This window comes from Oncorhynchus tshawytscha, linkage group LG16, assembly GCF_018296145.1.
Source record: "Oncorhynchus tshawytscha isolate Ot180627B linkage group LG16, Otsh_v2.0, whole genome shotgun sequence".
NCBI lineage: Eukaryota > Metazoa > Chordata > Actinopteri > Salmoniformes > Salmonidae > Oncorhynchus > Oncorhynchus tshawytscha.
In genome coordinates, this window is record NC_056444.1 from 17,570,756 (window position 1) to 17,592,571 (window position 21,816).

The window sequence follows — 21,816 nt, forward strand, 5'->3', positions numbered from 1 at the left end:
AGGGTCAGATCCTGATCATTCTCCAGGTGAGGAGCCAGGTCCTGATCATTCTCCAGGTGAGGAGCCAGGTCCTGATCATTCTAAAGTTGAAGAGTCAGGTCCTGATCATTCTCCAGGTGGGGAGCCAGGTCCTGATCATTCTCCAGTTGAATGGTCAGGTCCTGATCATTCTCCAGGTGAAGAGTCAGGTCCAGATCATTCCCAGTTGAAGAGTCAGGTCCTGATCATTCTCCAGTTGAAGGGTCAGGTCCTGATCATTCTCCAGATGAAGAGTCATGTCCTGATCATTCTCCAGGTGAAGAGTCAGGTCCTGATCATTCTCCAGGTGGGGAGCCAGGTCCTGATCATTCTCCAGTTGAAGAGTCAGGTCCTGATCATTCTCCAGGTGAAGAGTCAGATCCTGATCATTCTCCAGGTGGGGAGCCAGTTCCTGATTATTCTCCAGTTGAAGAGTCAGGACCTGATCATTCTCCAGTTGAAGAGTCAGGACCTGATCATTCTCTAGGTGAAGAGTCAGGTCCTGATCATTCTCCAGGTGGGGAGCCAGGTCCTGATTATTCTCCAGTTGAAGAGTCAGGTCCTGATCATTCTCTAGGTGAAGAGCCAGGCTGAGGCCACTACCAGGTCATTCTGTTTCCCCTCTGGATTAAGATCTTAACCCTGAAGCCACGCCCTCCTCTGTCATCTGGCTATGACTGGATAACACTGTAGACAGAGAGATTGTAGGCGACTGTGTGTGTCGAATCAAATGCATTTGTCACCTGCTTCGTAAACAGAAGCTGTAGACTAACATTTAAATGCTTACTTACCATAGACTGGCTAAGTGGTTGGTCTATGGGCCTACCAGCCTTCCTTCTAGCTCTTACCATCTGGTCAGCCCTGGTCAGAGACACGGATACACACACACAGGTCAGAGAGAGTTATCCAGCAGGTCATAGCGAGGCTAACCTCTAACCTCAGTGGATGTTCTATGGTTAGTTAGTCAGTGATTAGTCTCATTAGGTGATTAGGTAATCAGAGATTAAACCTCTCAGAATATTAACCTCTCTGGGGAACTAGAGCATGAGATAACCACTCAAACAAATGGTGTGTTTGTGTGTTGTAGTTCACCCTATAACATCACCCACCCCTTTTGTAGGCCGTGATTCCATTTCCATTTATTTGGGGGGGAACTCAGTTGGGGTCTCAACTTGCTGTTGAGAGTTAGAACTGTGCAATACACAAGGTGACATTTTTTATGTGGTTTTGCATCAGCAGCTTTTCTCTTGTTATGTCAGTCACTGACAGTAACTCAATTAGCCCATGTCAGCTAAATATTTTTAGATTAGTAAATTAGTACAGTGGCTAGCTATCTAAACTTGTAGTAATCATGGTCAAACTACCGACCGGGTGGCCCCCATTGATTTTGTTAGTCACTCTCACTCAGATATCGTTTTAAAAACTACAAACATTTCTCTCCACCCTATGGCAAAATTTGTAGAGTTGCAGGAAATTAGTTATAAAGTTAGGACCCCCGAAAGACCCAGCTCTGATTGCATGTGTGGATGTGGGTACGCAGACCTGCGAGCCACTGCAGCCCATCATGATCAGTTCTGATTTTTAGTGGCCCCCACCTCCATCAAAGTTGCCCATCTCTGCACTACATAACAACATGATATGATCTATCAACATGATTATATTATATATGTACAACATTTTCTAATGTCATTTTTGAAATAATAATCTCAGTGAGCTGATCCAGACCTGTGGTGAATGGGAAGACCAAGGTGGTGCTGGTCTCAGATTTGAAGACTAGGCTGTAGCTCCGTGGTCTAACATTTTCAAAAAACCTATTTTCGCTTTGTCATTATGGGGTATTGTATTGTCATGACTTTCCCTCTTGGGTGAGGATCATAGGCACCAGATCAGCTCCACGCAGAGCTGACAGATAGACAGACCCTCCCACCAGAGTTTTATGACTTAACAACAGGGTCATAAATACCTTGCAGGAACTCTCTCTCCCACTCTGCAGAAATGGAAGTTAAAAATGTTATTACCACAGAGAGAGATTTTGCAATACTGTAACATCAAAAGGTTAGACATTGAAACAATATTTCTAACCTAAATAATGTGAGAAAACGGTGGGAAGTACTTAAAGAACAATCATGTCGAAATCAGTAACTCTAAAAATGTATACGTCCCAGTTGTCAGGTTTACATCTAAATGTTGTTTTAAATCCGAATGAGCGGTTGTTGGGGTGCTATGTCAAATTTATTTATATAGCCATTTATATAGTTCTTTCTTCGCGGCTCTGGATAGTGTCTGTTGTAATGGATACGTCAGGCCTACAGATGGTCGTTGCATACAACAGCAAGTAAAATATTGGAGAGGCAAAGGCGAAGGATGGTGAGAACGGTCAAAAACAGCCCACAGACCACCTCCAAAGACCTACAACATCATCTTGCTGCAGATGGTGTCACTGTGCATCGTTCAACAATTCAGAGCACTTTGCACAAGGAGAAGCTGTATGGGAGAGTGATGCGGAAGAAGCCTTTTCTGCACACACGCCACAGAGGTATGCAAACGCACATTTGGACAAGCCAGCTTCATTTTGGAATAAGGTGCTGTGGACTGATGAAACAAAGATTGAGTTATTTAGTCATAACAAGGGACGTTATGTATGGTGGCAAAAGAACACAGCGTTCCAAGAAAAACACTTGCTACCCACAGTAAAATTTGGTGGGGGTTCCATCATGCTGTGGGGCTGTGTGGCCAGTGCCGGTACTGGGAATCTTGTTAAAGTTGAGGGTCGCATGGATTCCACTCAATATCAGCAGATTCTTGGGAATAATGTTGAAGAATCAGTCACAAAGTTGAAGTTACGCCAGGGCTGGATATTTCAACACTGCTCAAATTCTACCTGGGCATTTATGCAGAGGAACAAGTACAATGTTGTGGAATGGCCATCCCAGTCCCTAACTCTAACTGAACTGGAGATGTTTTGTAAGGAGGAATGGTCCAAAATACCTTCATCCAGAATCCAGACACTCATTAGAGGCTATGGGAAGCATCTAGAGGCTGTTATTTTAGCAAAAGGAGGCTCTACTAAATATTGATGTGATGTTTCTATTGTGGTGCCCAAATTCATGCACCTGTCTAATTTTGTTTTGATGCATATTGCACATTTTCTGTTAATCCAATAAACCTCATTTCACTACTGAAATATTACTGTGTCCATCAGTTATTTGATAGATCAAAATGAAATTGCTGATTCAAACACCCAATTATTTATAAATGGAAATCATGAAAATTGTCAGGGGTGCCCAAACGTTTTCATACGACTGTAGATGCTTCCACGGTTGTCAGTATTCTCGTACTAGATTCACGTCATTTCTAGCTGCAGACTAGTAATTATATGTCTAAGATTTGCTCTTATTCTGTAGTGATCAATAGTCTCAGAGTTGAACCATTTCCAGCCATGTAGCCAAAACTAGAACTGTATGGTCTAATCGTCTATAGAATTGTAGCTATTCCAACGTGGGGACTCGGCGTTCTCTGACAAAATCTATATTTTGTATGAAGTGTGCTTCATACTTTGTGGAAGAAGGGGCAATCCATGACGCCTGATGCAATGTCTGGTCTCATGTGGGCGTGGCCACTGACTAGTTAAAACTTTATAACTAAACAAGTATCTCGTTTAGAAGGTCAACATAACATTACATCTTCTCACAAATAGTTTCATATTCAATCATGTATTTTACACAACATTCAGATAGAAAACTACTAACTGATAAATGTACACTTCCAAAGCTACCGTTATTCTGTGCTACCCTCCTTCCTGATGTCACAAAATAAAACAACTTCGACAGGATTATTCTTTAAATACCCACGGACCATTCCCACATTCTCAAAATAATAAATATTGTTTAATACTCCAATTTTGGGGATTAGGAGTTGAACAAAGAGAAGCTCTTTGTTCCATATGTTTATTTCCCCTCTCTTTCTGCATGAACAGGGGGAGAGAGTCCCTGCCAGGAACTTATGACCTGTCGTAAAGTCATAAAACATGTGATGGGAGAGAGAGAGTGAGAGAGCCACGGTATATACCCCAAAGGGCCACATCGTGACAGATGAAATCTATGCAGCCTACTCAATCACTTTTTATAGCTACTGTTTACAGGCCTCCTAGGCCATATACAGCGTTTCTCACTGAGTTCCCTGAATTCCTATCTGACCTTGGAGTCATGACGGATAAAATTCACATTTTTGGTGACTTTACTATTCACATGGAAAAGTCCACAGACCCACTCCAAAAGGCTTTCGGAGCCATCATCGACTCAGTCGGTTTTGTCCAATATGTCTCCGGACCTAGTCACTGCCACACTCATACTCTGGACCTAGTTTTGTCTCGTGGAATAAATATTGTGGATCTTGATGTTTTTCCTTATGATCCTGGACTATCGGACCACCATTTTATTACGTTTGCAATCGCAACAAACAATCTGATTAGACCCCAACCAAGGATCATCAAAAGCTGTGCTATAAATTCTCGGATAACCCAAAGATTCCTACTGTAGATGCCCTTCCAGACTCCCTCCACCTACCCAAGGACGTCAGAGTACAAAAATCGGTTAACCACCTAACTGGGGAAATAAATGTGACCTTGCGTAAAACCCTAGATGCAGTCACACCCCTAAAAACAAAAAACATTTGTCATAAGAAACTAGCTCCCTGGTATACAGAAAATACTCAAGCCCTGAAGCAAGCTTCCAGATAATTGGAACGGAAATGGCGCCACACCAAACTGGAAGTCTTCCGACTAGCTTGGAAAGACGGTACCGTGCAGTACCGAAGAGCCTGCTGCTCGATCATCCTATTTTTCCAGCTTAATTGAGGAGAATAAGAAAAATCTGAAATATATTTTTGATACTGTCGCAAAGCTAACTAAAAAGCAGCATTCCCCAAGAGAGGATGGCTTTCACTTCAGCAATGAATTCATGTACCTCTGAAGAAAAGATTATGATCATTAGAAAGCAAATGATGGACTCCTCTTTAAATCGGCATATTTTTCCAAAGCTCGGTTGTCCGGAGTCTGCATAACACTGCCAGGATCTAGGATCAAGGGAGACACTCAAGTTTTTTAATACTATATCTCTTGACACATTGATGAAAATAGTCATCGCCTCTAAACCTTCAAGCTGCATACTGAACCTTATTCCAACTAAACTACTGAAAGAGCTGCTTCCTATGCTTGGTCCTCCTATGTTGAACATAATAAACGGCTCTCTATCCACCGGCTGTGTACCAAACTCACTAAAAGTGGTAGTAATAAAGCCTCTCTTGAAAAAGCCAAACCTTGACACAGAAAAAATAAAAATACTATCGGCCTATATTGAATCTCCCATTCCTCTCATAACTGTTAGAAAAAGCTGTTTCGCAGCAACTCACTGCCTTCCTGAAGACAAACAATGTATATGAAACACTTCATTCTGGGTTTAGACCCCATCATAGCACTGAGACTGCACTCATGAAGGTGGTAAATTGCCTTTTAATGGCGTCAAACCAAGGCTCTGCATATGTCCTCGTGCTCCTAGGCCTTAGTGCTGCTTTTGACACAATCGATCACAAAATTATTTTGGAGAGATTGGAAACCCAAATTGGTCCACACAGACAAGTTCTGGCCTGGTTTAGATCTTATCTGCCTGAAAGATACCAGTTTGTCTCTGAGGATGTTTGTCCTCTGACAAATCAACAGTAAATTTCGGTGTTCCTCAAGGTTCTGTTTTAGGACCACTATTGTTTTCACTATATATTTTACCTCTTGGTGATGTCATTCAGAAACGTAATGTTAACTTTCACTGCTATGCGGACGATACACAGCTGTACATTTTGATGAAACATGGTGAAGCCCCAAAATTGCCCTCCCTGGAAGCCTGTGTTTCAGACATAAGGAAGTGGATGGGGGCAAATGTTTTACTTTTAAACTCGGACAAAACAGAGATGTATGTTCTAGGTCCAAAGAAACAAAGATATCTTCTGTTGGATCTGACAATTAATCTTGATGGTTGTACAGTCATCTCAAATAAACTGTGAAGAACCTCGTTGTTACTCTAGACCCTGATCTCTCCTTTGACTAACATATCAAGACTGTTTCAAGGACAGCTTTTTTCCATTTATGTAATATTGCAAAAATCAGAAACTTTCTGTCATAAAATGATACAAGAAAGTTAAACCATGCTTTTGTCACTTCTAGATTAGACTACTACTCAAGGTTTTACTGCTAACCTATAAAGAATAACATGGGCTTGCTTTTCCCTATCTCTCCGATTTGGTCCTGCCATACATACCTACAAGTACGCTACTGTCACAAGACGCAGGCCTCCTTACTGTCCCTAAAATTTCTAAGCAAACAGCTGGAGGCAGGGCTTTCTCCCATAGAGCTCCATTTTTATGGAATGGTCTGCCTATCCATGTGAGAGACACAGACTCGGTCTCAACCTTTAAGTCTTTATTGAAGACTCATCACTTCAGTAGGTCCTATAATTGAGTGTAGTCTAGCCCAGACATGTGAAGGCGTCACTTAAATGGGTTGAGTCACTGACGTGATCTTCCTGACTGTGTTGGCGCCCCCTCAGGTTCGTGCCGTGGGGAAGATCTTCATGGGCTATGCTCAGCCTTGTCTCAGGGTAGTAAATCGGTGGTTTGAAGATATCCCTCTAGTCGGCTCGCCAGGCTCCCACGCTCCTGCCGGTTCGTTGGGCTTCTATGCCCCAACCGGCTTGCCCAGCGCCCATGTCTCGGCCGGTTCGCCCAGGTGGGATGCCGGGTGGCGCCCCTAGAGGGGGGGTACTGTCACGTCTACTCCCGCTCTTCCCCCACCTGGCACTTGAGGGCGCCAGGCTGCCCTACATCACGCACTCCTGCCATCTATTATGCACACCTGCCTTCCCTCGTCACACGCATCAGCGGTATTGAACTCCCCTGGACTCACTCATCACCTGTTTATTACCACCCCTATATTTGTCAGTTCCCCTGCTCTGTTCCCTGCTGCTGCATTAATTGTTTTTTTTCTTCTGTGTTACTCGTTTGCTGATGCTGTTCCTGTCTCGTTCCATGTCCGTTCTATACTAAATGTTTGACTCCCCGTACCTGCTTCGTAAGTAAGTGTAAGTGTTTCACCTGTTGTATTCAGCGCATGTTTATGAATCCCCCCAACACACACACACCTTTACCTGCACAAAATTGGAATCAGTCATGTAACTTTTGGATTAACCAATTAACCAAAGGATCCATCAAACGCATTTGGGGTGTCATCATATAGTGGTCTCTGACTTGTGGTCAGACTAGCTCAGGTGGAATAAACTTAAACTTGCGCTTTTTTTAATGCAAAATTGAATGTCATTGAGAAAACAGAAAGTATATGTAAAGTATATGTAATCTGATTACAATATTTTTGCTGGTAATGCAATTGGTTACAGTTTTTTTTGTAAACACACACACACACACACACACTACCTGATGATTGTGCCAGTTGAACTTTTCGGCTGTCAGTATCCTTTTCCGCACAAGTTGTTTGAAAAAGTAACTGTAATAATGTTACTTGTTACATTACTCTGTTACTCATAAAAGTAACGTGTTACCCCCAACACTGGTTACGGGGCATTCTGACTCTGGTTGAATAGAAGTAGGTTAACCAGTCTGTAAACATTGTAAAACGAAGTATGAGCTACTGTCCAGCAACTGAGTTATCTCGAGAGTGACTAGCAGCAACACTGATTATCTAACCTGGTGGTAGGTTAGGAGAATTAACATAACAGGTTAGAATAATTAAGTTAAGGTGAGGAAGAGGGTTAGGGTATGTCTCTCACTTTCTCAATTCAGTTTTGAATTCAATTCAAGGGGCTTTATTGGCATTTTAAACATATGTTAACATTGCCAAAGCAAGTGAAGTAAATAATAAACAAAAGTGGAATAAACAATCAAAACGAACAGTAAACATTACAGTAAACATTTCCAAAACAATAAAGACATTTCAAATGTCATATTATGTGCAAATAGTTCAAGTACAAAAGGGAAAATAAATAAACATAAATATGGTTGTATTCACAATGGTGTTTGTTCTTCACTGGTTCCCCTTTTCTTGTCTCTCTCTCTCTCTCTCTCTCTCTCTCTCTTGCACACACTTCCTGTGATCTTGTGGCCGCAGAGGCGTGTTTGAAAGAGGGTCTGTGAGATATTGAACCTTTGAAGAGTGTTCTCTGTCTGTGTCTGTCTCTGCTCTCACTGCAGATTATAGAGAGATTGGTTGATTGATTATCAGAGAGTAACTTTACCAACGCTACCTCTGCTAGCTTCTCTCTGGGGTGAGGAGACAGAGAACACAGGGAGAGGAGAGGACAGGCGAGAAAGAGAAGAGTGGAGTGAAAAAGCAGGGAAGAGTATCAAAAGAAGAGCTGAGGACTGACTGAGGAGAGTGGGAGGACCAGGCCTCTGAGTGGTCTGATACAGGAAGAGCGTTAGGGAGAGAGGGAGGGTGTAGACCCCCTGTTGCCCCGCTGTTGGGATAGTTACAATGGCATCGCCTCCATTGATGTACCACGGGGCAATCAGTAAACTGGACTGTGAGGATCTGCTGGGGAAGAAGGGGAAGGATGGAGCCTACCTCATCAGAGACAGCGAAACAATCCAAGGAGCCATGTGTCTGTGTGTCTAGTGAGTATTACACTCCTTGTTCTTTTTACAGAAATGTAGGACGTTTAATGTACACCAATCCATCATCCAAGCATTTTATAAATAGAATCCATCCTAGTTTTAATATTGCAGGGTGGTTTGCTGCTTTAGGGAACACTAGTCAGTACTCATTGGAGAAAGCCAGGAACCCCTGTGGCATCTATAAAAAAAATTAGAGCGGAAGAAGGGTAACAATTAACCTTACACATTACACACTCGATGATCAGCACAGCCCCATACCCTCCATGGCTAATTGTATGTGGACACCTGCTCGTCAAACATGGGCTTTACTATGGAGTTGTTCCCCCCTTTGCTGCTATAACAGCCTCCACTCTTCTTGGAAGGCTTTCCACTAGATGTTGAAACATTGCTGCAGGGACTTGCTTCCATTCATCCAGAAGAGCATTAGTGAGGTTGGGCACTAATGTTGGGTGTTTAGGCCTGTCTCACAGTCAGCATTCCAATTCATCCCAAAGGTGTTCAATGGAGTTGAGGTCAGGGATCTGTGCAGGTCAGTCAAGTTCTTCCACATCGATCTCAACAAACCGTTTCTGTATGGACCTCACTTTGTGTATGGGTGCATTGTCATGCTGAATCAGGAAAGAACCTTTCCCAAACTGTTGCCACAGAGTTGGAAGCACATAATTGTCTAGAAGGTCATCGTATTCTGTAGCATTAAGATTTCCCTGCATTGGAACTAAGGGGCCTACCCTAAACCAAGAAAAACAGCCCCAGACCATTATTCTTCCTCCATCAAACTTTATAGTTGGCACTATGGATTCGGGCAGGTAGTGTTCTCCTGGCATCTGCCAAACAAAGATTCATCCACCTGACTGCCAGATGGTGAAGCATGATTCATCACTCCAAAGAATGCGTTTCCATTGCTCCAGATCCCAATGGCGGTGAGCTTTACACCACTCCAGCCGACGCTTCGCATTGCTCATGGGGATCTTAGGCTTGTGTGTGGCTGATTGGCCAGGAAACCCATTTCATGAAACTCCCGATGAACAGTTATTGTTGCTGACATTGCTTCCAGAGGCAGTTTGGAACTCTGTATTGAGTGTTGCAACTGAGGACAGACAATTTTTACGAGCTATGCCCTTCAGCACTCTGGGCGGTCCCATTTTGTGAGTTTGTGTGGCCTACCACGTCGTGACTGAGACGTTGTTACTCCTACACGTTTCCACTTCACAATAACAGCACTTACAGTTGACCAGGCAGCTCAAGCAGGGCAGAAATTTGATGAACTGACTTGTAGGAAAGGTGGCATCCTATAACGGTGCCATGTTGAAAGTCATTCTATGTTTTATTATTTTATTTTATTTTGTTGCATATAGATTGTGGCTTCCACAATGTATGTAATTGTAATTGTCTCCATCATTTCCAATCTCCCATATATTTTTTCTGTAAATATATAAAAATAAAAAATAAATTTAAGAAAAAAAAAGTCCTATATTATTTTCCCCTAACCCTGCCACCCCTCCCCTAATTGGAGTAAACTAGTGGACAACAACACTTAGGCTTCTACTTCCAGCTTATACATACTATATACATTTTACGGATACAGTATATATTACAATAGTTATCTTTTGTTTGTTTTTAGTCCCATCCTCCCTCCCACTCAACCCCTCCCATCTATCTCTGAACACCATCCAGGTTCTATTTGCCAAACATTTTCAACTGTGCTATGATGTTTCACAAAAGATCTGAACCTTTCTCATCTTACAGATTCTACATATTTTAAATTAAAGATAAACATTTTTGCTAAGAGTACTATTATAGTATTGATCGATTGACTATGACTTTTAAAATCACCCAGCAGTGCTATTTGCAGAGTTAGCTCCAGGTAAATGTTACAATTCTTCAGCCATTCCTGAACCTGCGACCAAAAACGGAAAATTATCTAATGATTCTGTCTCTTCGCAGCTAAATCTGCAGAACTGGCATGGTTGTATCACCCATATATATAACATTCTATTGGTTGCAATAATTTTGTATAATAATTTAAATGGAAAAACTCTTAAGTTTTGAATCCAGAGTTGTTTTGTGTATCAGTCCATAAACCATGTGCCATGGAATCAGTACATTGAAAAGCTCTTCCCAACTATTATGCAATCTATATGGCACAGCTGTAAATGTTTTGGACCTTAAATGAAACTGGTATACGTTTTTTATTTATCACAATTTTCTTTAGCCAATTTTGCTCTTTAATGTAGGGCAGACAGACAACTGCCTTACTTTCTCCCCCTTCCACTTGCCTCTTCCATTTTTGCAGTAATGCTGCAATTAGTTGGTTGTAATTTATAATAGAGCATATATTTACATAGACATAGATACATATATTTACAATAGAGCATATATTTACATCTATTTTTTGTTAGCTACAAGTGTGACATTATATCAATAGTCCCGTTTAATTTTGTCTGCCTTGCCATTCCAAATAAAAATGGAATATTTTTTGCTCATATAATTCAAAAAACTGCTAGGTGTAGGCAAGGCCATAAGCAAATAGGTAAACGGGATATGACTAAAGAGTTATCAGGGTGATTTGTCCACAAATGGGCAGGTATTTTCCTTTCCACGGTAGCAAGATCTTATTTATTTTGCTAATTTACTATAAAAATGTATTGTAGTGAGAGCATTTTTTTCTTTCGGGGTATGAACACTGAGTATGTGCATTTCACCATCAGACCATTTTATTGGTAAACTATACGGTAATGTAAAAGTTAGATATTTTTTATTGATCCAATACGTAATATGGTACATTTATTATAATTTGATTGTAATCCAGATAGAGGATCTAAATACATTTTCTAACCTATGAGGCTGTGGAGGGATCCAAATTGTGGATTTAAAAGAGAACACCTTTTTTTAAGCACTGGATTTCTAGGCCCTTGATAGTATTATTGGATCTGATTTTAATAGATAACATTTTGATGCCATAATAAATAGATATGCCGATAGTAGACAACCTTGTTTTACTCCTCTTGACAGTTTAATACTTTCTGAGAAATATACATTATTTACTATTTTACACCTAGGGTTACTATATAACTTTAACCCATTGTATAAGAGATTTTCCAAAATTGAAATATTCCAGGAATTCATATATAAATTCCAGTCGTACTTTATCAAAAGCCTTTTTAAAGTCAGCTATGAATACCAGGCAATGTTTCACAGATTTTTCATAGTGTTCTATTGTTTCCAGTACTTGTCTTATATTATCTCCAATTTATTGTCCATGTAAAAAACCTGTCTGATTAGGATGAATAATATACGACAATACCTTTTTAATTCTTTGTACTATAAATGTTTCTAGATTTTTTTGCATCACAACATTGAAGTGTAAGGGGCCTTCAATTGTTTAAATGGACTGGATCTTTATATTTACCACTTGGGTCCTGTTTCAGTAATAATGAAATCGGACCTAGTTGAGTATCTAATAATATACAATTTTTATAGGAATGGTTAAAACATGCTAATAATGGTCCTCTGAGTACATCAAAAAAGGTTTGGTATCCCTCAACTGGTATGCCATCCAGCCTTAGCCTTTTCCCAGACTTAAATACTTTAATTGTATCAAGAAGTTCCTCCACTGTAATTTGGCATTCACATGATTCATTCTGTATAGCTGTTAATTTTACATTATTTAAAAAAAATCTTTACAATTAACTTTGACTAGTGGAGATGAAAGGAAAACATATGCTTAAAGTACTTTGCTTACTTTGCTTCTTTCAATATGTAATTTGGTGAACATGGGTGACTCCGTCATTTGTAACACGTTTCAGTCAATTATTTGTGTGAGTATTTCTATGTTGAAGATTTAAAAAATAATTTGGTGCATTTTTCCCCATATTCCATCCAGTTCGCTTAGTTATAATATCTTCTTTCTTGAATAAGTTCCTCCAGTTCTTTTAGTTTTTCCTCTAACTTATTCTTATTCTATGGTACAGATTTTATTGCTATATATCTACTGCCAGTGTTTGTCTCTGGAGATTGTATGGCTGTGTGCTCGATTTTGTACACCTGTCAGCAATGGGTGTGGCTCAAATTTGAAGGGATTTCCACCTACTTTTGGCCATGTACAGTCATGGCCAAAAGTTTTGAGAATAACACAAATATTAATTTTCACAAAGCCTGCTTCCTCAGTGTCTTTAGATATTTTTGTCAGATGTTACTATGGAATACTGAAGTATAATTACAAGCATTTCATAAGTGTCAAAGGCTTTTATTGATAATTACATGAAGTTGATGCAAAGAGTCAATATTTGAATCATTTGTGTTGACCCTTCTTTTTCAAGACCTCTGCAATCTGCCCTGGCATGCTGTCAATTAACATCAGGGTCACATCCTGGCTGATGGCAGCCCATTCTTGCATAATCAATGCTTGGAGTTTGTCAGAATTTGTGGGTTTTTGTTTGTTCACCAGCCTCTTGAGGATTAACCACAAGTTCTCAATGGGACAAAGGTCTGGGGAGTTTCCTGGCCATGGACCCAAAATACACTGCTCAAAAAAATAAAGGGAACACTTAAACAACACAATGTAAGTCCAAGTCAATCACACTTCTGTGAAATTGAAATTATAGGCAATTAGCAAGACACCCCCAATAAAGGAGTGGTTCTGCAGGTGGTGACCACAGACCACTTCTCAGTTCCTATTCTTCCTGGCTGATGTTTTTGTCACTTTTGAATGCTGGCGGTGCTTTCACTCTAGTGGTAGCATGAGACGGAGTCTACAACCCACACAAGTGGCTCAGGTAGTGCAGCTCATCCAGGATGGGACATCAATGCGAGCTGTGGCAAGAAGGTTTGCTGTGTCTGTCAGCGTAGTGTCCAGAGCATGGAGGCGCTACCAGGAGACAGGCCAGTACATCAGGAGACGTGCAGGAGGCCGTAGGAGGGCAACAACCCAGCAGCAGGACCATGAGGGTGGTATGAGGGCCCGACGTCCACAGGTGGGGGTTGTGCTTACAGCCCAACACCGTGCCGGACGTTTGTCATTTGCCAGAGAACACCAAGATTGGCAAATTCGCCACTGGCGCCCTGTGCTCTTCACAGATGAAAGCAGGTTCACACTGAGCACATGTGACAGACGTGACAGAGTCTGGAGACGCCGTGGAGAACGTTCTGCTGCCTGCAACATCCTCCAGCATGACCGGTTTGCCGGTGGGTCAGTCATGGTGTGGGGTGGCATTTCTTTGGGGGGCTGCACAGCCCTCCATGTGCTCGCCAGAGGTAGCCTGACTGCCATTAGGTACCGAGATGAGATCCTCAGACACCCTTGTGAGACCATATGCTGGTGCGGTTGGCCCTGGGTTCCTCTTAATGCAAGACAATGCTAGACCTCATGTGGCTGGAGTGTGTCAGCAGTTCCTGCAAGAGGAAGGCATTGATGCTATGGACTGGCCCGCCCGTTCCCCAGACCTGAATCCAATTGAGCACATCTGGGACATCATGTCTCGCTCCATCCACCAACGCCACGTTGCACCACAGACTGTCCAGGAGTTGGCGGATACTTTAGTCCAGGTCTGGGAGGAGATCCCTCAGGAGACCATCTGCCACCTCATCAGGAGCATGCCCAAGCGTTGTAGGGAGGTCATACAGGCATGTGGAGGCCACACACACTACAGAGCCTAATTTTGACTTGTTTTAAGGACATTACATCAAAGTTGGATCAGCCTGTAGTGTGGTTTTCCACTTTAATTTTAAATGTGACTCCAAATCCAGACCTCCATGGGTTGATAAATTTGATTTCCATTGATCATTTTTGTGTGATTTTGTTGTCAGCACATTCAACTATGTAAAGAAAAAAGTATTTAATAAGAATATTTCATTCATTCAGATCTAGGATGTGTTATTTTAGTGTTCCCTTTATTTCTTTGAGCAGTGTATATATGTTTCGTTACCTGAGCCACTTAAGTTATCACTTTTGCCTTATAGCAAGGTGGTCCATCATGCTGGAACAGGGGAAGCAGGGTAGCCTAGTGGTTAGAGCGTTGGACTAGTAACCGGAAGGTTGCAAGTTCAAATCCTGAGCGGACAAGGTAAAAATCTGTAGTTCTGCCTCTGAACAGTTAACCTACTGCAGTCATTGAAAATAAGAATTTGTTCTTAACTAACTTGCCTAGTTAAATAGAAATGTATTGTTTGTCACCAAACTGTTCCTGGAAGGTTGGGAGAAGTTGCTCTCAGAGGATGTGTTGGTACCATTCTTTATTCATGGCTGTGTTCTTAGGAAACATTGTGAGTGAGCCCCACTCCCTTGGCTGAGAAGCACACATGAATGGTCTCAGGATGCTTTACTGTTGGCATGACACAGGACTGATGGTAGCACTCACCTTGTCTTCTCCGGATGCACCAAACAATCGGAAAGGGGATTCATCAGAGAAAATAACTTTACCCCAGTCCTCAGCAGTCCAATCGCTGTACCTTTTGCAGAATATCAGTCTGTCCCCAATGTTTTTCCTGGAGAGAAGTGACTTCTTTGCTGCCCTTCTTGACACCAGGCCATCCTCCAAAAGTCTTTGCCTCACTGTGCGTGCAGATGCACTCACACCTGCCTACTGCCAATCCTGAGCAAGCACTGTACTGATGGTGCCCCGATATTTGTACTATTTTCTACATTGTAGAATAATAGTGAAGACATCAGAACTATGAAATAACAAATATGGAATCATCTACTAACCAAAAAAGTGTTAAACAAATCAAAAAATATTTTATATTTGAGATTCTTCAATGTAGCCACCCTTTGCCTTGATGACAGCGTTGCACACTCTTAGCATTCTCTCAACCAGCTTCATGAGGTAGTCAGCTGGAATGCATTTCAATTATCAGGTGTGCCTTATTAAAAGTTCATTTATGGAATTTCTTTCCTTATTAATGCATTTGAGCCAATCAGTTGTGTTGTGACAAGTCAGAGTTTGTATACAGAAGATAGCTCTATTTAGTAAAAGACCAAGTGTCACGTGTGCTCCCTCTCTGGCCTCTAGGTCACCAGGCTGCTGTTTGCACACCTGTCATGTGCAACAGCGCCTAATGACACTCACCTGGACTCCATCACCTCCTTAATTACCTGCCCTATTTGTGTCACTCCCTTTGGTTCATTCCCCAGATGTTGTTTCTGTTTCATGTCTGTATGCTGTTAGTGTTTCTTGTTTTGTATTATGTTCTGTTTCTTTATTAAATATTCACTCACTGTACTTGCTTCCCGACTCTCAGCGCACATCGCTACACCAAGTCCATATTATGGCAAGAACAGCTAAAATAAGCAAAGAGAAATGACAGTCCATCATTACTTTAAGACATGGTCAGTCATTACGCAAAAACCATCAAGCGCTATGATGAAACTGGCTCTAATGAGGACCGCCACAGGAAAGGAAGGCCCAGAGGTACTTCTGCTGCAGAGGAAAAGTTCATTAGATTTACCAGCCTCAGAAATTGCAGTCCAAATAAATGCTTCATAGAGTTCAAGTAACAGACAATCTCAACATCAACTGTTCAGAGAAGACAACGTGAATCAGGCCTTCATGGTCGAATTGCTGCAAAGAAACCACTACTAAAGGACACCAATAAGAAGAAGAGACTTGCTTGGGCCAAGAAACACGAGCAATGGACATTAGATCGGTGGAAATCTGTCCTTTGGTCTGATGAGTCCAAATTTGTCACGTTCACTGTCTTCAAACTCCCTGTCATAGATGAGCCAAGGCGCAGCGTGCATGTAATTCCACATCTTTTAATAAAGTGAAACTTTCACCAAAAAAAAACAGGTAAACAGAAACCCGAACGTGATGCAACCGTGGCGCACACAAACACACACAGAAAATAAATAATTACCCACAACATTAGGTGGGAAAAAGGCTGCCTAAGTATGATTCCCAATCAAAGACAACAATAGCTGCCTCTGATTGGGAACCACACTCGGCCAAAAACAAAGAAATAGAAAACATAGAATGCCCACCCAAATCACACCCTGACCTAACCAAATAGAGAAATAAAACGGCTCTCTAAGGTCAGGGCGTGACAAAATTAGAGATTTTTGGTTCCAACCACCGTGTCTTTGAGACGCATAGTACTTGAACAGATGATCTCTGCATGTGTGGTTCTCACCACGAAGCATGTAGTAGGAAGGTGCTTTGCTGGTGACACTGTCTGTGATTCATTTAGAATTCAAGGCACGTTCTGCAGCGATACGCCATCCCATCTGGTTAGCACTTAGTGGGACTATCATTTGTTTTTCAACAGGACATTGACCCAACACACCTCCAGGCTGTGTAAGGGCTATTTGACAAAGAAAGAGAGCGATGGAGTGCTGCATCAGATGACCTGGCCTCCACAATCAATCACCCGATCTCAAACCAATTGAGATGGTTTGAGATGAGTTGGACCACAGAGTGAAGGAAAAGCAGCCAACAAGTGCTCAGCATATGTGGGAACTCCTTCAAGACTGTTGGAAAAGCATTCCAGATGAAGCTGGTTGTTAGAATGCCAAGAGTGTGCAAAGCTGTCATCAAGGCAAAGGGTGGCTATTTTGAAGAATCTCAAATATAAAATATATTTTGATTTGTTTAGCACTTTTTTGGTTACTATATGATTCCATATGTGTTATTTCATAGTTTATGTCTTCACCATTATTCTGCAATGTAGAAAATAGTAAAAATAAAGAAAAACCCTTGAATGAGTAGGTTTTCAAACGTTTGACTGCTGCTGTATTTGTGTGTTGTGTTTCTGCAGTAAAAAGAAGGTGGTGTATACCTACAGAATCCTCCAGACCCACACTGGAAGCTACACCCTGCAGGTACACCCTGTGTGTGTGTGTGTGCGCTTGCGTTTGTATGTGTTTCTGATGGTCTGTCTGTCTGTGTGTAGACAACGTCTGGTGTAGAGGAGAAATTCTTTAAGACGTTAGAAGAGCTGGTCCGCCATTATAAGCGTCGGGGGCAGGGATTGGCTCAGCATCTGCGCCACTCAGTCAAGCGGAAGACACTGCTACAACTTCCCGCCCCCAATGTCATCGACGAGGTGCCTGATTATGAAAGTAAGTAACACTCTGTCTGTCTGTCTGTTAGTTTCACTTCCATCTGTCACAGACTTTTTTTCAGACCTTTATCAGATGTCCAGATCGTTATCATCCTTAAATACACACTCACTACTTGTCCTTTCTCTGTCCCTCTCTTGTCTAGATGTGGATGCATCAGACTACGTTATTGTCCTGCCCTCCTGATGCCTGTAAATATCTAGGTGTGGTGCCTGCAGGCAGGTTTTTTTTTTAAATCCTGATGCCAGGGGCGGATTGGTTATCTGCCATTTGCTCGAAATGCCAGATGAGCTGGTCAAATGTTAGCCCATAGGGCCTGTCTAATTCATTTTTTTTTTAGCTAAATTATCATTATCTGGCTAATACTGTAATTGGGGCCTCTAAGGAAAAAAATGGGCTGGTGTGTTAGAAATGCCAGGGCTGATTTTTGGTCTCAGTCCGCCCCTTCCTTATGCAATGTGTTGTGTGCTGTTCTGTGTGCTAGGGATACTGAGATTGTCAGAGAGAATAGTGTTTGTCTGGTTGTTGAAGTGGAAGTTAAAATCAAATTTGATTTGTCACATGCATGGAATACAACGTGTGTAGACTTACTGTGAAATGCTTGCTTACGAGCCCTTTCCTACTATGCTGAGTCAAAAAAGATATATATATATATATATATATATATTTATATACTATAAAATATATAGTAACACAAGAGGAAGAAAAAAACAAGAATGAAGCTATATCATAAAAATAATATTTTGGTGGGTGCTTATATTTGTCCTGTCTTACACATCTACAGGTGTGTATTAATACGCATGTGTGAATTGGAAATTAGTTTTTTGCATAATCCACTCTCCCGGAGAGACCTTCGGAGAGTGGGGTAACAGGACTACCAGTATCAGTACCATATCAATGTGTAGAAGTACAAGGTTTTTGAGGTAGATATGTACATAAAGGCAGCGTAAAGTGACTAGGCATCGGGATAGATAATAATAGTAAATGTATGTGGGTTTGTGAGAGAGTCAGTGTATGTATAATATGTATATATCATCCTGTGAGTGAATAGTATCAGTGCACATACACTCCATAGAAACCTCCCATAGAAACATGAATATCTTTTTGTCACTATGGCATTCCGAATAGAGTTTATTTACTTGTAAAGATTTAGGCCTACTCTGGATAAGACTAAGCTGTAATGTGTAAATGTTCCTAGCTTAAATAAAAAGTTTGTAAACACCAGTATTTATCTACTTTTCCCCTAACTAAATTAAAATGCTGTTATGTAACCACACAATTGTTGTAACATAACCCCCCCCATACACCATACTCAGTCTGGGCTACATAGACATACACACTCATGCTCACACACATCCACTTGTTTTTGTCACACTTGTTTTCTCACCTCTCTGCAAGGTCCCCTGCTGTAGACAGTGTGTTTCACTTTCAGCCTTCCCTGAACCAGAGGACACTGGGGTGTAATCATTACGTCTTGCGATGGAAACCGTTTACCGTCTAAAAACTTAATGGAAGCAAACGGAGCAAACGGAACGAAATGGGAATAGACCTACCTGAATTTGTCCAATATGCACTCTCTTTTATCGTTGCAAAATGGTTTCTGTGTCGAGAAACAGTTTCTATTTCAAAACATTTTGCAACAGAATATGCGTAATGAATACACCCCTGATAACCAAATATCTATTAATTAATTAGGTGGGACTTGCGACTCCTCTTCTTCTTATAATTCTTCTGCACGCTACTCCTCTTACACCGTTTTAGCTAGAAACGCCGTTCAAACTTTAAAACATGCGGACTTGCCTGCATTGAGTTGCTTACATTATTTGACTTTATAAAATATTTTAGACTTTTTAAACTATTGAACTTTTTGGGCTTCTTTTTGTCCTCCATCCACTTCCATGGCATTTCCTCAACATTCTAAAACTCATGACTTCAATATTCACTGTAAACAATGTAGCTTTTGACACAAATCAGCTACTTTGATCAATTTCCCCATTAGTTAGACAAAACATTTGAGGGTATGACATCTTGGTCTACTTCTAACTAATTTAGCTAACTTCCATGGAACTTTAAAATGATAACAATGGGAGACCACATTCTAAGCATGAGGCAATGAGTAAATATTGTGACTTTAAACACGAATAATCAATTACCTTAAACACTTTTCCCAACAATGTGTTGTAGATAAAAACAGACAGACACACACACCATCCTCACCTTCAACCATACATTCATTCCTTTATCATACCAATCAGTCCAACTTAACCTCCTTTCATCTCTTCAACCCTCCATCCATTAGGTCTTCCATCCCATTTATCCTTACTTTATTTATTTATCTATCCATTTATTTATCTATCCAGTAATAACTATCTTTTAACAGATTTATCATTTGATTAATAATTAACATATGTTTGAAGTAAGGGATAAATGCTTGAGATAAAGTTGATTAATTTCTTTGAAACTTCAACAATGCCTCCTTGTTTTCTGTACTCTACTATCACAGTTTGCCTATACTGTGGTATTCTAGCAGGAGACTGTCTGAAAGTGTAGTAGTCAAAGTGTTGTAATTTGTGATGAAATATGTGCTCAAACTGCCCCACAATCCAAAGTAATAAGGTTGATAGGGTAGTGTATCAAAGTAATCAGACCAATTATTTTATTAAATTGAACTTTGACTATATTTAACTGCTTGGCTTAAGTAAAACAGTTTAAACTTCTTCCACTAACACAAAAATACTTGCAAAGAGTTGAAGCAAGTCCCACCAATTTTTCTTAATGGAAATTACCATCTACTTATGTGTAAATATTGCCAAGCCAATAGGAACATTTTGTGTGAAAGATACAATGTCTCACTAATAATGTTTCTTGCCTGAATTTATCTACAGAGAATGGAAACATTAAAACAGCATTAGAAGAAAATGACTGCATGTGGTTGACCAAATAAGTGATATTTATAGGCCTGCTGACTTTTCTGGGTTTACTGACGTGACAATACTCCAATGCTGTCCAACCACAGTTTCCACCCCCCTGTAGGCAAATCAGTCCACCCATGTCATGACCAACTGAAATGCACAAACCACAGAGCTTCTAAGTATGCAACATCACAAGACTTCCGGGAATGCATGCAAAAAGAACAAATGGTTTGGGGTTTGAGAAGTCAATGAAAGAAGTGAAGAATTCTTCCTTAGTTGTTCCTTTTTCTAAAGGCACAACCTAGATTCAAGCCATTAAGCAAGTTTCCATTGACCCAGGTTTGTTCGACAGCAGATATACAGTGCCTTCTGAAAGTATTCAGACCCCTTGACTTTTTCCACATTTTGTTACGTTACAGCCTTACTGTAAATGTATTAAATAAATAATTTCCCTCAGCAATCTACGCACGATACCCCATAATGACATAGCGAAAACAGGTTTTTAGAAATATCTTATTTACATAAGTATTCAGACCCTTTACTATGAGACTCGAAATTGAGCTCAGGTGCATCCTGTTTCCATTGATCATCCTTGAGCTGTTTCTACAACTTGATTGGAGTTCACCTCTGTTAAATTCAATTGATTGGACATGATTTGGAAAGGCACTCCCCTGTCTATATAATGTCCCACAGTTGACAGTGTATGTCAGAGCAAAAACCAAGCCATGAGGTCGAAGGATTTGTCCGTAGAGCTCCTAGAGAGGATTGTGTCGAGGCACAGATCTGGGGAAGGGTACCAAAAAATGTCTGTGGCATTGAAGGTCCACAAGAACACAGTGGCCTCCATCATTCTTAAATGGAAGAAGTTTGGAACCACCAAGACTCTTCCTAGAGCTCGTCGCCCAGCCAAACTGAGCAATCGGTGGAGAAGGGCCTTGGTCAGAGAGGTGACCAAGAAACCGATGGTCATTCTGACAGCTCTAGAACTCCTCTGTGGAGATGGGAGAACCTTCCAAAAGGACAACCATCTCTGCAGCACTCCACCAATCAGGTCTTTATGGTAGTGGCCAGACAGAAGCCACTCCTCGGTAAAAGGCAAATGACAGCCCGCTTGGAGTTTGCCAAAAGGCACCTAAAGAACTCTTAGACCATGAGAAACCA

At 41.1% G+C, this 21,816-nt stretch overlaps 1 protein-coding gene across 1 annotated transcript; it reads left to right on the top strand.

Annotated features, from left to right (window-relative positions):
- Nucleotides 1-8,215: 8,215 nt before the first annotated feature.
- si:ch73-264p11.1 (uncharacterized protein LOC100000923 homolog) lies at nucleotides 8,216-19,334 on the top strand. The gene is made up of 4 exons (XM_024405518.2): nucleotides 8,216-8,691; nucleotides 17,440-17,503; nucleotides 17,575-17,743; nucleotides 17,889-19,334. The coding sequence occupies exons 1-4, from the start codon at nucleotides 8,552-8,554 to the stop codon at nucleotides 17,927-17,929; spliced, it is 414 nt and encodes a 137-aa protein (XP_024261286.1). The 5' UTR covers nucleotides 8,216-8,551; the 3' UTR covers nucleotides 17,930-19,334.
- The last annotated feature ends 2,482 nt before the right edge of the window (nucleotides 19,335-21,816 follow it).